At 38.7% G+C, this 12,507-nt stretch overlaps 6 protein-coding genes and 1 pseudogene across 6 annotated transcripts; 3 read left to right on the forward strand and 4 right to left on the reverse strand.

Annotated features, from left to right (window-relative positions):
- Positions 1–114: 114 nt before the first annotated feature.
- LOC130506282 (uncharacterized) lies at positions 115–538 on the reverse strand (the record flags this gene model as incomplete). The annotated part of the gene is given in 2 exon segments (XM_057000911.1): positions 115–276; positions 371–538. A coding segment is annotated over 1 exon segment (126 nt), but the record flags the coding sequence as incomplete, so codon positions are not given.
- A 282-nt stretch (positions 539–820) lies between these two features.
- On the forward strand, positions 821–2,151 carry LOC130506281 (tropinone reductase homolog At1g07450-like; annotated as a pseudogene).
- Positions 2,152–2,153: 2 nt separating this feature from the next.
- On the forward strand, positions 2,154–3,796 carry LOC130506280 (tropinone reductase homolog At1g07450-like). The gene is made up of 6 exons (XM_057000910.1): positions 2,154–2,291; positions 2,387–2,500; positions 2,628–2,835; positions 2,941–3,157; positions 3,299–3,405; positions 3,512–3,796. The coding sequence occupies exons 2-6, from the start codon at positions 2,436–2,438 to the stop codon at positions 3,701–3,703; spliced, it is 789 nt and encodes a 262-aa protein (XP_056856890.1). The 5' UTR covers positions 2,154–2,291; positions 2,387–2,435; the 3' UTR covers positions 3,704–3,796.
- An 87-nt stretch (positions 3,797–3,883) lies between these two features.
- Positions 3,884–5,004, reverse strand: LOC130506279 (probable inactive L-type lectin-domain containing receptor kinase III.1). The gene has a single exon (XM_057000909.1). The coding sequence runs from the start codon at positions 5,002–5,004 to the stop codon at positions 4,039–4,041; it is 966 nt and encodes a 321-aa protein (XP_056856889.1). The 3' UTR covers positions 3,884–4,038.
- Positions 5,005–5,797: 793 nt separating this feature from the next.
- Positions 5,798–8,352, reverse strand: LOC130506284 (methylsterol monooxygenase 2-2). The gene is made up of 7 exons (XM_057000913.1): positions 8,131–8,352; positions 7,451–7,588; positions 7,016–7,161; positions 6,707–6,826; positions 6,407–6,619; positions 6,231–6,311; positions 5,798–6,143 (listed from the first exon to the last, which is right to left on the reverse strand). Exons 1-7 carry the CDS (start codon positions 8,158–8,160, stop codon positions 6,071–6,073), a joined length of 801 nt encoding a protein of 266 aa, XP_056856893.1. The 5' UTR covers positions 8,161–8,352; the 3' UTR covers positions 5,798–6,070.
- A 323-nt stretch (positions 8,353–8,675) lies between these two features.
- Positions 8,676–9,903, reverse strand: LOC130506285 (ras-related protein RABA2b-like). Its single transcript, XM_057000914.1, has 3 exons — positions 9,769–9,903; positions 9,461–9,667; positions 8,676–9,386 (listed from the first exon to the last, which is right to left on the reverse strand). Exons 2-3 carry the CDS (start codon positions 9,623–9,625, stop codon positions 8,901–8,903), a joined length of 651 nt encoding a protein of 216 aa, XP_056856894.1. The 5' UTR covers positions 9,626–9,667; positions 9,769–9,903; the 3' UTR covers positions 8,676–8,900.
- A 628-nt stretch (positions 9,904–10,531) lies between these two features.
- On the forward strand, positions 10,532–12,499 carry LOC130506283 (neutral ceramidase 1-like). Its single transcript, XM_057000912.1, has 5 exons — positions 10,532–10,677; positions 10,890–11,244; positions 11,393–11,601; positions 11,783–12,112; positions 12,213–12,499. The coding sequence occupies exons 2-5, from the start codon at positions 10,925–10,927 to the stop codon at positions 12,497–12,499; spliced, it is 1,146 nt and encodes a 381-aa protein (XP_056856892.1). The 5' UTR covers positions 10,532–10,677; positions 10,890–10,924.
- Positions 12,500–12,507: the final 8 nt, after the last annotated feature.

Here is a 12,507-nt window from a genome sequence, read left to right on the forward strand (position 1 = left end):
CCTAGCTACAGCAGAGCAACAAAATCAAAGCACCGAGATTCCACTAACAATCATCAAAGTTCAATCCTTTTCAATCGAATTAAGAAAACCCTAATTGAAAAGAAAAAAACTTACTCCTTGAAGCTCGGAGAGAACACTCTCGCCGGGACCTCCGTTGTTAACGAACTCCTCACGGACTTTGCTGACGACGTCCTCGATGACGTGGATATACACACCACTCGTTGTCGTCGTTGTAGCCATCTTCTCTCTACCTCTCGAATTCAACCGTCTTTGAATCTGATTGGTATCAGAAGCATCAACAATCTCAGGGCAATTTTACCCCTCAAAATGCCCGGGAAAAAAACCTTAAACCAACCCCCGATAAGCTCACCTAGGGTTTGGCAGCTGGCGGTGGCAACGATTTGGCGACGAATCGAAGAGAAATGAGAGCAGAGGAATCAGAGATCTGGTGGGATGGGAAGGAGCGGTCAAGACAGAACAAAAAGCTGCGAAGAATATAAATAGGTTTGGATCAGATCACATATCAGTACGGACACGTGCCGTTATCTGAGCCGTCCGTATTTTTCCAGATTTTTTTCTTTTCTCTTGCAAATATCTATTCATGGAGTACTTTTTTATCCGGTCCGAATTTATTTGTGCCATTAAAAAATCTTAATTTTTCTAACATTCGGTGATGTTGTAAAAAAAATTAAATAATTAGTTCAAATTATAATTAATTAACCATTATTTTATATTTATATATTTAATTGTAGATATAGATTATTTTTGTACAAAATTCTATAAATAAATCGTTTGTGCTCAGCTCTTCTCTCTTAGGTTAGTTACATTTCTAAACAATTTTTTCAACCACATGTTTCATATATAGAACTCATCGGTCTTATCACTTCTTTTTTTTTCTCTTTAGTAACGTTTTCTGACTGATACCTTACAATGGATAGCCGGTGGAGTCTTCAAGGTATGACCGCTCTTGTCACCGGTGGAACCAAGGGGATTGGGTTCGTCTTCTTCCTCCCAAAATGCTCTGTTTCTTTGCTTCTTTCGTGGTTACAGTTTCATCTTAAGACACAAAGTGAAAACATGCATGAATTCGTGAGGATTTGAATTTTGTAACTTCAGGTATGCGATAGTGGAGGAACTTGCTGGTTTTGGTGCAAGAATTCACACGTGTGCTAGAGACCAGACTCTGCTTGATGAATGCTTAAATGAATGGAAAGTGAAGGGTTTCAAGTCACTGGCTCAGTGTGTGATGTTTCCTCTCGACCTCAGAGAGATGAGTTGATGAAGACTGTCTCTTCTCTGTTCAGTGGCAAACTCAACATCCTTGTAAGTTTAATCCTAAGTTTTTTTTTTCATGCCTTTTTTCTCTATTGAGTCAATCACTATCATTTATTTGTTGTAATACACAGATCAACAATGTTGGTACCATTATGTCAAAGCCGGCTACAGAGTTTACAGCACAAGATTTCTCAGGTCAAGTAGCTACAAATTTGGAGTCTGCTTATCATTTATCTCAACTGGCTCATCCTTTACTTAAGGCCTCTGGATTTGGTAGCATTGTGTTCTCGTCTTCAGTATGTGGGGTTGTCTCAGCTGGTTTAGTATCTATATACAGCTTAACAAAAGGTCATATGTGACACAATATTGTATAACTCTGTTTTGAAATGATGCCTATATACACATCTAAGCACCTTGAAAATGCAGGAGGCATGAATCAACTGGCAAGAAACTTGGCATGTGAATGGGCAAGTGATGGCATAAGGGCTAACTCTGTAGCTCCTTGGGTGACTAGAACTCCTCTTGCCCAAACAGTAAGCTAAAACGTTTTTTCTTCTTCTTTTTCTTACCTGAATCATTCTTGGTTTAATGTTGGACTTTTCAAGCGTCTTGACGACAAGAAATACGCTGAAGCTATCTACTCAAGAACACCATTAGGCCGTGCGTGTGAGCCGCGTGAGGTTGCCTCGCTGGTTACGTTTCTTTGCCTTCCTGCAGCTTCTTATATAACAGGACAAACAATTTGTATTGATGGAGGTTTCACTGTTAATGGCTTCTCCTACAAGCCAGAGGTTTAAACCCTAGTAACACTTCCAGAACAACAATGATGTATTAATGTATGAAAAGTTTTAGTTAATCGTAAGGGTGTTTATCTTATTTTTACTCCCACGCCATTTGTTAGCTCGGCTGTACCATTTGTACGCTTTTACTCTATGCATCAGTTTAAGTTCACCTACAAATCTAAGAAAAGAGTATCTCTGTCGTAGCTACCACGTGTTACAAGCAACACACAAAACGTGAGGCCCAGTTTTGTTCTCTTGTCTCTTGCGTTGTTTTTTTTGTCTGAAAGAGGGCAACGTTACTTTTTTCTAAACAATTTTTCTTCAACCAGATTTTCATATATAGAACTCATCGGTTATCACTTCGACTGATACTTTACAATGGATAACCGGTGGAGTCTCCAAGGTATGACTGCTCTTGTAACCGGTGGAACCAAGGGAATTGGGTTCGTCTTCTTCCTCCAAAATGCTCTGTTTCTTTACTTCTTTCGTGGTTACAGTTTCATCATTCTAAGAACTAAGTTAATGTCGAAACATGCATGGATGCTTGAGAATTTGATTTTGTCACTTCAGATATGCGATAGTGGAAGAACTTGCTGGTTTTGGTGCAAGAGTTCACACTTGTGCTAGAGAACAAACTCTGCTTGACGAATGCTTAAATGAATGGAAAGTGAAAGGGTATCAAGTCACTGGCTCAATGTGTGATGTTTCCTCTCGACCACAGAGAGATGAGTTGATGAAGACAGTCTCTTCTCTATTCAGTAGCAAACTCAACATCCTTGTAAGTTTAATCCTAAGTAGTTAGCCAAAAAATATGAAGTTAATCCTAAGTTTTTTTCATTCCTCTTTTTCTCGTCTTTCACTATCATTATTTGCTATGATGCAGATCAACAATGTTGGTACCCTTGTGTCAAAGCCGGCTACAGAATTTACAGCACAAGATTTCTCAAGTCAAATAGCTACCAATTTGGAGTCTGCTTTTCACTTCTCTCAACTGGCCCATCCTTTACTTAAGGCCTCTGGATGTGGTAGCATCGTGTTCTTGTCTTCAGTATGTGGGGTTGTCTCATCTGGTTTAGTATCCATATATAGCTTAACAAAAGGTTCATTTCATTTCACATGTGATACATTGCATAACTCTGTTTTTAAATGATGCATCTAAGCGTATAACTCTGTTTTTATATGATGCATCTAAGCGCATAACTCTGTTTTTAAATGATGCATCTAAGCACCTTGAAATGCAGGAGGCATGAATCAACTTGCAAGAAACTTAGCATGTGAATGGGCAAGTGATGGCATAAGAGCTAACTCTGTTGCTCCTTGGATGACAAAAACTTCTCTTGTCCAAAGAGTAAGCTAAAACATTTCCTCTTTCTTTCTTTCTTTTTTTTTTCTTTCAAGTTTCAGTATAGGATTTTTTCTTTCTTCTTTAAACCTGAATCTTGGCTTTTTTTCAGCGTCTTGATGACGAGAAATATGCTGAAGCTATCTTCTCAAGAACTCCATTAGGCCGTGTATGTGAGCCACGAGAGGTTGCCTCGTTGGTTGCGTTTCTTTGTCTCCCTGCAGCTTCTTATATGACAGGACAAACCATTTGTATTGATGGAGGTTTCACTGTTAATGGCTTCTCCTACAAGCCAGAGGTTTAAACTCTATAAACACTTCCTAAACAACAATGATGTAATAGTGTATGAAAAGTTATGTTATTGATTTTGCTGGTGAAACTTCTATTACTTGTTCCATTCTGTTTAGAAAAACTAGATAGTATTAAGCTTATGAAACAAGAGTTGAGAATGGACTTTAAAACTTTGTCTTGGCAAGCAAGGAACTGGTGGCATCAGCAGACCAATCAATGTAATAACAAAAGGAATAGTTAAATATAACTATGCATATTTATCCAACATTTTATTTATTTTTTTCTCTAATAAAATCAGGAAAGTAATACATTTATCAAAAGAGCAATGCATTATCCTCTAGGGTTCAATCAAATCATAAAGACCACCATAATTACAAGTGTGCAGATTATGATTAGTTTAGTACCCTTAGGGTTTGCAGTTGCTGAATCCGAAGGAGTATCAAAAACGGGATCAAAGTCATTTAAATCAGATGGCGACGGGGCTGAAAGTGAAGGAAGTAGAGTGAGATCAAACTCTTTTGCTTTGCCTTCTCTACTAAAGCTCCATCCAAGAACATCATGATTACTCGTTATGTTTCCTGTAGATGCTGAGAATCCGACATACATCTTGTCGTTAAAGATCTCTGTAAGATTCATCTTTCTTGACAAAAGAGGAAGTTTAGGTTTAGAAGTGTCGAGAGGAGCCAATGTGACGTTGAGAACCATCTCCACTCCATTGTATTCGATCCAAGCCCGGATCGGATCTTTGCTAGAAAGCTTCAAGCTTATGTTCTTGCTTTGCCGGTTCGAGAAAAACGCAGCTGGTGCAGATTCAACAGAGACCAAACCGTTGACGTCGATCCCCACGTGGTTACCGTCGATGTCAAGGAACTCGTTTGACTTCACCGTGTCAAACTCCACCGCGAGGATTCGGTTAGTTGAGTTTCCGTTGTTTGACGTGTTGAAGAGACCGAGAAACTGGCTCGCCATGGCCTTGGTGAAGTCCATGGAGGGAGAGATCACAAAGGTTAGGCCGTGACCTGGTGCGTTGATTGAGAAAACGAAACTTGTAGAGAAAGAAAGTGGGTTTGATGAGTTAGTGTTGTTGAAAGGTATAGGGAAGGCATGGAAGGCTTGACCCATTTGCCTCCTTGAGGTGTTTGTTAGCTCCAAGATACCACTTGGGAGGATCTTTGCGGATCCGTAGTTTAGTATATTGGCTTTTAAGAATCCGTGGTGAAGAAACTCGGTTTCTTGTTGTTGACTTAACACGCAAGAAACGAGGCATACGTGAGTGAAAATGGAGAGAACAAATGATTTGGAAGTAATTGCCATTGATGGAGAACAAAAATGAAGAAATTAGAGTGTAATTTGCTTGTCTTAATTGTTCTCTCGTAATGTATATGAACTACATGGAGAGAGACCATTTATTAAGCATTTTGTTAGCTTAATATTAGAAAGTTATATTTATTACCAGAAAACCAATCAGCTGCTAGTTCAAAACTTGACGTTCTGTCAGCTTTTTGTTGACAAAAATAAACCAGCTAAATTGTCTTTAATATACAGAAACCACGTATTGTAAAGCTTAGTAAAAGACATAACATTGAACTGTTCAAGTGTTAGTTTAGCTGATCGTGATAAAGTCGTAGGGCCTAACTTCCCAAACTAGCCTAGTGTACAATAAAATAGATGCAGGCAAGGTTTTTCAAGAACTACGTGCAAGTAAGAATCTATACTCATAATTGACTTAAGCCTTGTCATCACTTTTTAGCTAATTAACAAATGTGTTAATATAACAACCAGCTGAATGATAATATTTATTGAGATTTCCAAACTAATTAAATGCAAATGACAAAGTTAAGAACGGTAGATTCGTGCACCCAACAACCTAACCGAACTCACAGCAGCTTGCTAGAAAATTGTATTTTCGAAATACAAACCGTTGTTTATCTATCTACACATTCTCACTGATCAGTTCCAAACTCAAGGTCCAGTTACCTGTAGTATAAGAGTCATTAGGATGAAAACGAAGTTGCAAACTAGTTTTCCCAGTGAATATATGGTTGTCAATTAGACCGGGCCGAACCGAACTCAACACATTTCGGACCAAAACTTATGGGCCAGAAAATCGATGATAACATCTAAAAGTGTAGTTAAGCAACAAATCAAATAGGTAACTCATACAAATGATTCAATTTCCCAACCCAAAGGTCCCAAACACATGCTAATTTTCAAGGACCCCCACATTTGTAGCAATTCTAGACACACATAATAAACCAAGACATAGAACAGCTGCAGCTACATGGAAAACAAAATAGAATAGAAGACGAGGTTACAGAATAAAAGACCTCCACAAAGATGCAAATCTGCATTATGTTCTCTGCAATCAAAACTGGTGATTTCACGTTTGTTTCAATTCACTGGTTTCTTTAAGAGACTTCAATCTTCTGTAGCCCTTATCGGTACCAAAGATCCTGGAAAACACACACCAAAACGAATTGTTAAGATATCTTTTTCCAAAAGCAAAGAGATAATAATAATAGCTCTGATCTGATGTTTACCAGTCCATATACACAAAAGTTGAAGAGTAGTTTCCAGACTTTGTGTAGAGGAGGCGGTGATGGTAGTCATGGAAGTCAGCACTGTAACCAAATTAGTGAAAAAAAATTCAATTATTACCAATGTATTAAAAGCTTTCAAGTTTTTCAAGAGAGTTGGCTAGATATGTGATCTTTACCCTCCATAGAGTGGAAGAAAATTTGAGAGGCTCCATGGGAAATGATAACCACAATGAGCCTCAACTGTCTCGAGCACTCTCAGAACCATCCATAACCAAAGAGTAATCAGGTGAGGGCCGGTGAGAGCTGGACCGACTATGGTAGCAAATCCCAGGAATAGAATCTCAGCGGGGTGAGCATATTCTGATGTTAAACCAAATGGTGTGGCATATCTGTAATATCATAAAATGGTTGCTCTTTTCAGAACTTATCCAAACTTTAACATTTTAAACTAAAAAAAAAAATGAATTGAAACTTACTCATGATGCACACTGTGGACGTTCTTGTACAACCATTTAGAATGCAAGATCCGATGACCCCAGTAGAAAACAAAATCTTCAATGATGAAGTAGAATAATATCTGGGCAGAGACTTCTTTCCTGCAGGAGCATCACCAAAAGAGGGTCTTATATACCTGATCAAACATAAGCTCAGGTTCTTTCATGATGCTCAACACTGACACTATTCAAATGTTTTTTTATTTCTTGAATTGCCAAACTGAAAGGGTTTAATTAACATCAGAACCCAAAGGAAAAAAAAAGCTCCAGCACTAAAGAACCTGATAATACCAGGAAGGTAGAGGAAAACTGCTACGCATTCCCATGGCTCTGAAGACAGGGTAGGAGGCCATCATGAGGGGCAAGTTAACGCAGAAATGATAAAGCAAGAGGCGAGTGATACATTTTCCTTGGGCTGCAGGTGTGTTGTTTTTCGCCTGCATGTGACCAAAAACAACAGCATTTTGTTGGTCATACAAAAAAAGTAAGAGAGGCTGAGGAAAAGGATCACAGCTTCTACGTTCACCAGTTATTGCAGACATGAAAACAAATGAAATTTTATCAGTGAAACAACAATTGCGTTTCTACAGTTAGTCATGAACAACAACCGGAGGAAACAAAAAAAAAATACACAAGTGACTAGATTTATTGGTGATCAAACTATAAAAGATTCTATTGAGACATCTTTTACAAGACGATGAGAAATAAAGAAGAGAGGGAGGGTACCTGAATTTTGAACTTGGTGAGAAAGCCTTGCCTTTCTAAAAAAATGAAAGGGAGACCAGACAAGAAGAAGACGCTTTCATGGAGGAGGAAACTCCCAATGCAGGCCAGTTGAAAGTCGCTAAAATGCGTCACAAGGTACTGCATCCATCACCCACCAAAAAAAAAACACAAAAGCCGTGATAGCCAATGTACACATAAAATCTCAGGTAAAAGAAAACATATACTGATCATCAGTTGAGTCTTTCTTTCTTTCTTTCTTTCTTTCTTTCTTTCTATATATATCTCAATAGTGGTAAAGTAAGCAGGAAACAGTATTTGCTTGTGACTACCACGTGTTTCATTGATCCAGCGTTAAATTAATGCACACAGTATAGTGGAGGTCATCATCTGAAGGGAGTTTTGAACAGAGATGGACTTGACTACCGTTCATGATTCAAAAACCCTAAACCAGTTTTAAGCTCCAAAAAAGGAAATACTCTCTCTAGCATAGTCAAAATTCAGATCTAACGCATTACTGTAATCGATACGAGCTCACGTTTAAATCCGACGGATCAAATCAATCAAGAGCTGAGCGGCGGATGATAAACAAGTGAAATAAATCACAATGCGGCGAGGTGAAGTTAAGCGAAGACGGAGCATCGATGAAAACTAGGAGGAGAAATGGAGATGAGGTACCGTACCTGCCAGCCCGATTCGACGAGGGAAGCCATTGATGGATGGATCTATGAGAGCTAGAGATGGAGAAAGAGAGGCCACGAGCGAAATGAATATTAACAGACTGTCACCCAACGAAAATATCTTTTTTTTTCACCAACTAACTTCTTTTGACTCTCTCTCTCTGTCTGAGGCTATACGGACCTTTTCAGTCTAGTAAATGCTTTACACAGACAGACACCCCTCGTGCGCATCACCCTCCCATCTCTTTTTATAGCTTTAATGGTCTTCCACTTCTTTATTTTTATTCCCTTTCTATGTTAGCCACATTTTCAGATATTTTCTACACAGTTTTTTCTTTTTTTTTAATAACTCAAGAGATTATTTATTCACTCTTGTTTAAGGTTTCAGGATTCGATTCCATCTTTTATGTGAAACGAGCATCATCATCATCAACAACGTATGATCCTGTCTCTCCCTCCGTGTCATATAATTTCAGATTTTATCAGCACCCTTGGCTTGGCTGCTACAATTCCAAATATATACTGTCCTAGTCAAGACCCAAGAGCTATAATCATAATGAGATCCTTAATCAACACTAGCAAGACTTTTACATAGAACAACTAAGAAACAAACAAACAAAAAATATTTCCTTTTTTGTGGAATGGTGTGTGAATGAATGATCACAGTTTCAATACAGCTAATTAGCTAAATGAACTTCTTTCTTTAACATAAAACAAAAAAATCAAAAAGAGAGAAAAAGTCTTGTAACCAAACGTGTGATTTTGATTAGTCATTAGGTAGAACAGCATCCTTTCCTGTTAGTCCCAGACGAATCCGATATGTTAATAGCAGTCCCTTGCCCCGGAACAGGAAGACCCCCCGCAGCTTCCTGCGCGGCCAACGCTTTCTTGCTTATAATATGATAAATCTCCGACAATATCGTCTGAAACGCCTTCTCGATGTTACTCGCTTCCAAAGCCGACGTCTCGAGAAACGACAAACCTTCCTTCTCGGCCAGAGACCTACCGTCCTCGTCAGCAACGGATCTCAGGTGGTTCAGATCGGATTTGTTTCCCGCCATCATGATCACGATGTTGGAATCGGCGTGATCCCTTAGCTCGCGCAACCACCTGAGAGAGTTCTCGAAGGTCTGTCTCTTGGTGATGTCGTAGACGAGGAGAGCTCCGACGGCTCCTCTGTAGTAAGCGCTCGTGATGGCTCGGTAACGCTCTTGTCCCGCTGTGTCCCAGATCTGAGCCTTAACCGTTTTGCCTTCTACCTATATATATAGAGGAAGATTGTGTTTTCAGATCTAAGGGAGGAGAGAGATTATTTATTAATTCGAGATCTGACCTGTAGAGTTCGGGTGGCGAATTCGACGCCGATGGTGGATTTGGATTCGAGGCAGAACTCGTTTCTGGTGAATCGGGAGAGGATGTTGGATTTGCCGACGCCGGAGTCGCCGATGAGGACGATCTTGAACAAGTAGTCGTACTCGTTGTCTATTCGATTCGCCATTTGGGTCTCTCTCGCTCAGATCCTACCTAGCTTCTGATCAACCTATAATGCGGACATTTGGAGATTAAAGCGAATCGAAAGGAGAGCAAATCGGAACCCTGGCTAGAAGAATTTTGAAGGACGAGAGTTTATAGAATGTTTACCCTTTTAAAACAAAGCCGGGGGGGAGGATCGAGAATGGGTAGCTTGAACTGTTTTTTTCCCTTCGTTCTGTTTTGGTTTTCGTCTCTCTTCTTCTCTATACGTTTGCGAGTTTTGTGCTCTCACAAGGTGAAAACTGAAAAGTGAAAACACCCAATTTATAATTTTAAAGTTTTTTTTTAATTTAGATTTTTTTTTGTTTAACCAGGAAATAAACAAATAATCTCACTAATTTTCATCTTAGGTGGTTTTTAAGTTTTTTTTACTATTCTAGATGAATTTAATGTCATTCAAAATTTATAACCAATTACAAAATAATGTATTTTTATTGATTAAATTAGTTTTATTTAATATGATTTTTATGTAACCAACATAAAATGTATAAAAATCTATATTTTTCTAATATCTGTACAAAAATTTTAAACACTTTTAAAGCTTATTGTAAGAGTTGAAAGTTTATAGTTTAGAAAATGTATTAGTTTTTAATGTATTAAGGTTTATGGACTAATGAGCTATGGTCTGAGACATTTTTTTTATAAACTTCATGTAAGATTTGAGCCCAAATATTGATTCAACTCAAGATTTTAGCCCAAACCTTTTTTTATGTATTAGGTTATGGACTAGTAAGATATCGGGTAAACAGTAATAATTTTAAATTTCATGTAAGATTTGAGCCCACATTTCTGATTTAACCTGGCCCAAAACTTTATACAGAAGTCAATTGAGCCATCATCCTTGACAAGTTATAGCTTCTTCTAAAATAAAATAATAGAAAGAAAATAATATCTCCCACCAATTTCATTTGCTTTCCTTTGGACTGTCAGACTCGCTCTTCGTCTCTTTCTGCACCAAATACTTTTCTTCTTCATCTCTCTCCCGTTGCTTTTAGAAGAATCCCGCCCCGAGATCAGGTTAGATATTAGTCTCTCTTCTGCATATGTAGGATACAGTATCTTGCTGGTTTCTCCATGGTTTATCTCCGGTCAACCAGTTTAGAATCACATACATGTTTAAACCGATTTTGAGATTTCAATTGAATGTTCTTGGAACTGTTTTCTCAAATCTATTGTTATGTGATTGCATAATAATACAATAGTAACAGTGTCTTCTTTAATGAAAGTAGAAGGTAATACTCACTGGTTGAGGAACTTGATCACCATGACGAAGGAGATATATAATCTAGTCAGATTAAGGAGCAGTTTCCTCTACATATCGACACTTCTTTTGCTGCGAGTTCACTCACACTCTGAGTATCTGATTGGACTTGGAAGCTACGACATCACCGGCCCTGCCGCTGATGTTAACATGATGGGTTACGCTGACATGGAGCAAGTCGCATCTGGTATTCACTTCAGGCTCCGCGCTCGGACGTTCATCGTATCCGACCCACAAGGGAAGCGTGTTGTGTTCGTTAACATCGACGCTTGCATGGCTTCCCAAATTGTTACACTTAAAGTGATCGAGAGGCTCAAGGCAAGGTAACCGTTTCCTAGATTTTTGAATAGTAGTCGCTTAAGACTGTAATTAGATTAGATAAATATTAGGTGAAAATCATGTAAATATATTATACTTATTACTGTCTATACTATGATTAAGGTGGTGTAATAAAACTTTTTTTTTTTGCAGATATGGGGACTTATATACAGAAAAGAATGTTGCCATCAGTGGCATTCACACTCATGCTGGTCCTGGTGGATATCTTCAGTATGTTGTGTACATCGTTACATCGCTTGGGTTTGTTCGTCAGTCATTTGATGCCCTCGTTGATGGAATTGAGAATAGTATCATACTAGCTCATGAGAACCTCCGTCCTGGATCAATCTTTCTCAATAGTGGTAAGGACTGATGATGATGAATACTCTTCTCTTTGGCAATTTTTTTTCCTGTATTCTGATTGGTTATTGCTTGAAACTGCTACAACTTTTTTTCTGATATTCACAAATTAATAATAGTCATCCTGTTTTTTTCTTTTTTGTTGATTAATTTGTATTGACAAGTTTTTATCTTACTCTGTAGGTGAACTCTTGGATGCTGGGGTAAACAGGAGTCCAAGTGCATATCTGAACAATCCTTCTAAAGAAAGGAGTAAACACAAGTATGATACCGACAAAGAAATGACTCTCTTGAAGTTTGTGGATGATCAGTGGGGTCCAGTAGGTAGTTTCAACTGGTTTGCTACTCATGGAACTTCCATGAGCCGTACAAACTCTTTGATCAGTGGGGACAACAAGGGAGCCGCGGCAAGGCTTATGGAGGATTGGTTTGAACAACACAACACTGCTGAAAGGGAAGAGCTTGAGATACCTAGAAGAGTTTCAAGCATAATCGGGAATCATCAGGACATCCGTAAGACTTTATATAACAACTGGCACATTGTGTGTGTGTGTGTGTAAAGATTAGAAACAAGAGAAAAATGTTTTGAGTTTGTTTGGTCTGTTGACGCCAGATGAGGAGGAGCTGATGCTAGAGCTTGCATCTTACTTTGAGTCACAACTTGGTAGGCCTGCTACTAGAGTTTCGAGTTCGGCCAGGCGGGTGAGGAGTGCTATGAGGAAGGCGGATAAGCCTGGCTTTGTTTCTGCTTTCTGTCAAACAAACTGTGGTGATGTTAGCCCAAATGTGCTTGGAGCCTTTTGCCTTGACACTGGTCTTCCTTGTGATTTCAATCACAGTACTTGTGGTGGGAGAAATGAGCTGTGCTATGGGCGTGGACCAGGGTATACAAAAATTTAGATAGCTCA

This window comes from Raphanus sativus, unplaced genomic scaffold (assembly GCF_000801105.2).
Source record: "Raphanus sativus cultivar WK10039 unplaced genomic scaffold, ASM80110v3 Scaffold3072, whole genome shotgun sequence".
Lineage (NCBI taxonomy): Eukaryota > Viridiplantae > Streptophyta > Magnoliopsida > Brassicales > Brassicaceae > Raphanus > Raphanus sativus.

Coding starts and splice junctions, on each gene's coding strand:
- LOC130506280 (XM_057000910.1), top strand. CDS start 2,436: ATGGATAACCGGTGGAGTCTCCAAGGTATGACTGCTCTTGTAACCGGT. Junction 2,836..2,940: donor GTAGCAAACTCAACATCCTT/GTAAGTTTAATC, acceptor GCTATGATGCAG/ATCAACAATGTTGGTACCCT. Junction 3,158..3,298: donor CATATATAGCTTAACAAAAG/GTTCATTTCATT, acceptor CTTGAAATGCAG/GAGGCATGAATCAACTTGCA.
- LOC130506279 (XM_057000909.1), bottom strand. CDS start 5,004: ATGGCAATTACTTCCAAATCATTTGTTCTCTCCATTTTCACTCACGTA.
- LOC130506284 (XM_057000913.1), bottom strand. CDS start 8,160: ATGGCTTCCCTCGTCGAATCGGGCTGGCAG. Junction 6,620..6,706: donor GTCCACAGTGTGCATCATGA/GTAAGTTTCAAT, acceptor ATGATATTACAG/ATATGCCACACCATTTGGTT. Junction 6,144..6,230: donor ACTTTTGTGTATATGGACTG/GTAAACATCAGA, acceptor TGTGTTTTCCAG/GATCTTTGGTACCGATAAGG.
- LOC130506285 (XM_057000914.1), bottom strand. CDS start 9,625: ATGGCGAATCGAATAGACAACGAGTACGACTACTTGTTCAAGATCGTC. Junction 9,387..9,460: donor TCGCCACCCGAACTCTACAG/GTCAGATCTCGA, acceptor CTATATATATAG/GTAGAAGGCAAAACGGTTAA.
- LOC130506283 (XM_057000912.1), top strand. CDS start 10,925: ATGACGAAGGAGATATATAATCTAGTCAGATTAAGGAGCAGTTTCCTC. Junction 11,245..11,392: donor ATCGAGAGGCTCAAGGCAAG/GTAACCGTTTCC, acceptor TTTTTTTTGCAG/ATATGGGGACTTATATACAG. Junction 12,113..12,212: donor CGGGAATCATCAGGACATCC/GTAAGACTTTAT, acceptor TGTTGACGCCAG/ATGAGGAGGAGCTGATGCTA.